This window comes from Vipera ursinii, assembly GCF_947247035.1.
Source record: "Vipera ursinii genome assembly, chromosome: Z".
Taxonomy (NCBI): Eukaryota; Metazoa; Chordata; class Lepidosauria; order Squamata; family Viperidae; genus Vipera; species Vipera ursinii.
In genome coordinates this window covers 23270242-23273006 of record NC_139517.1, presented here as the reverse complement: position 1 = coordinate 23273006, position 2765 = coordinate 23270242, and the positions used below count along the sequence as shown (strand labels likewise).

The 2765-nt window shown below is 36.7% G+C and overlaps 1 protein-coding gene across 1 annotated transcript; it reads right to left on the bottom strand.

The window, feature by feature from the left end:
- Positions 1–1596: 1596 nt before the first annotated feature.
- On the bottom strand, positions 1597–2547 carry LOC310650042 (olfactory receptor 14I1-like; the record flags this gene model as incomplete). The annotated part of the gene is made up of 1 exon (XM_083378880.1): positions 1597–2547. The coding sequence occupies one exon, from the start codon at positions 2545–2547 to the stop codon at positions 1597–1599; it is 951 nt and encodes a 316-aa protein (XP_083235006.1).
- Between the last annotated feature and the right edge of the window lie 218 nt (positions 2548–2765).

The window sequence follows — 2765 nt, the reverse complement described above, 5'->3', positions numbered from 1 at the left end:
CGGAGCACAGAGGCTAATGGCCAGTTTGTGGATTGTGGGGCCGCTCAGGCAGGTCAGGAACACAGCTTTCTGGATGTCATCGGTGATCCAGTTAGCCCTCAAGAATCCTTCTGCCTGGCTCAGGTGTGAAGCCCATCTCTCGGGATGCTGCATGTTGAATGGTAGCACCTGCCCGTACTGCACCATGGCCATCCTGTTTCTCTCTTTGCTGACCACAAGCTCTTGGCTAGCCGGCTGATGGAAGGTTCAGGGAATTGCTTTCCACCGATCCTTAGTGACTTTAGATCTTCAGGAAAAACAGGATCCCATCCTCGTCACCACTATTGTGTAGTGGGTTTTTGGCCACATGGTCAGACAACAGACAAAGAATTCAGCATGGCAGCTCTTTATTGGTAGCAGTATCGAAGAGAACAAAGGGGTTACCTGTACCCCCTTATATACTTGGCCAGGTGCACTGACAGCCAATCCCTTCTTTAGGTTTTCCCGCCGAGCGCTACCAGTCAATCCAGATACAGTACAGTGCCACCTAATGGTCACACTGAGCTGCTGCTATATTTTATTATCCCCATACATAACATCTGGCCTGTTGACTGTTAGCAGATGTAAGCTTTCTTTGAAGGACTACTAAATTTTTGAAGATAAAATATTTATAAGTCTTTATTGAAGTCATCTGATTTTATAAAACACTGAAAGTATTAATGTGAACACAAACTAAATTTGTTATTAACATTAGATTATAATTAAATTAAAATACACTCTTCTGTTCATATATGTACCTATACATATTGCATACATAATGCTTTCTAATGTTATCTAATAATATTATTAGTAATGTTAAAATCATAGTTCAGAAACTACATACAAAAACAGATATTTTCTTTAATTGTCTTTATTAAATAACATAATAATATTAAATAGGCTTGCCAAGATTGACTAGTAATTTCTACCAGATATTTTTTGGACTCCAGTTTTAGTTTCACGGAGGAATATATTCCGACTTGCCAGGGACTTTCCACTCAGCTTTGAAGTTCATCTAGTGAATGCCTATTAATGCCTTAAAGGGGAATTTGGCTTACATGTATCAGCAGTATTCTCTGTTACACATAAGCAATGAACGTGGGTCAATGTTAAAAAGCTAGCCTGTGAGGCAGTGGAAGATCGAGCTTAAGTTTGGAAGTAGTTATATATAACATTTGAATATTTAAAGACCAGTGTCATTCAGGATACATTTAGCCATTTATTCAAAACTCCTGTGAAGGTTTGAAGGTTTTAAAACATCTCTCACACTGCTTCTCTGTCCATGACTGGACAGGGAGCTTTGGCAGGGACATAGGGGGCATTTGGTATAAGGGAATGCTGACCTATGCTAGATGATTGCTAACATGTATTATAAATGCTAGATAAATACATTAAGTTGTAAGAACAAAAGCAAGCTTTCAAAAATGATTTGCATTTGAAGATGGACTCTATATCACTTTTATTCTTATTTTTCAGAGGGAGAGAGAGAGAGAGAGATTTTCCATTTAAAGCAAATCAATAAAAAGTTACATCTAAACATCTTGTGGAACATCCTTCATTCCCATTAATAACATTATTTTATTTTTTTATTCCATTTCTGTGACTACACATTCCAAATATACTCAGAGTAAACATTTTTGAAAGAGCAACTTTGATGTCCTTGTTTCTTATGCTGTAGATTAATGGGTTTAACATGGGTGGAATAATGGAATAGAATATTGTAATGGTGAAATCAAAGTGTGATGGTTTGTCGGGTCGAGGAATCAGGTAACCAAATGAGGAGGCAACCAAAAATATGGAGAAAACTGTGAGGTGGGGAAAGCAAGTAGAAAAGGCCTTTTTCCTTCCCTGAACAGAAGGGATTCTTGAAACAACAGAGAAGATCTGTGCATAAGTAATAGAGATGAAAATAAAGCAACCAAATACTAATATCATAATAAATATCATATATCCAATTTCAATTACATATGTATCTGAGCAGGCAAATTTAAGTAACTGTGGGATTTCACAATAGAACTGATTGACTGTATTAGAGCAGAAATGATTAGTGAAAGTGCCAATAGTGTGCAACACAGCATTGATGAGGGTGACAATCCATACAGTGCCAACCATTTTTATACAGAATGTTTTGTTCATTATTATTTCATACTGCAAAGGATTGCAAATGGCAACAAACCGATCGTATGCCATGACAGTAAGGAGGGCAATATCACAACTCGTAAAGAAGGCAAACAAGAGGACTTGAGCTACACATCCTGAATAGGAAATATCCCTGATATTCATTACTAAGTTAAAAACAGCTTTGGGAACGATGACTGAAACAGAACCAACATCTTGCAGTGCTAAGTTCATCAGGAAAAAATACATGGGAGTATAAAGATGGGAGTCCAAAGCAACCACAGAGATGATCAAAAAATTTCCTGTAATTGTCATTAAATACAAGAGAAGGAAGAAAGTTGAATACATCATCTTAATTTCCCATATCTTTGAGAATTCCAAGAGAAGAAACACACTTGTGTCATTATCCATTTCTGGCCACATTTATGACAGTCCTGGAAGTGAAGTGGAAGCTATTAAAATATTTCTAATTCATTTCAAATTGTCCTTCAAAACTATCCAAGGTTTTTAAATACAACCTTACATTCGTGCTGTGATTTGGATGTAAAATGAAACATACAAAAGTTCAAATCAAAGCAAGAAGAACTTTCAACATGAAAATAAATTAAGTCTGGAAGCAGAGGAGACAT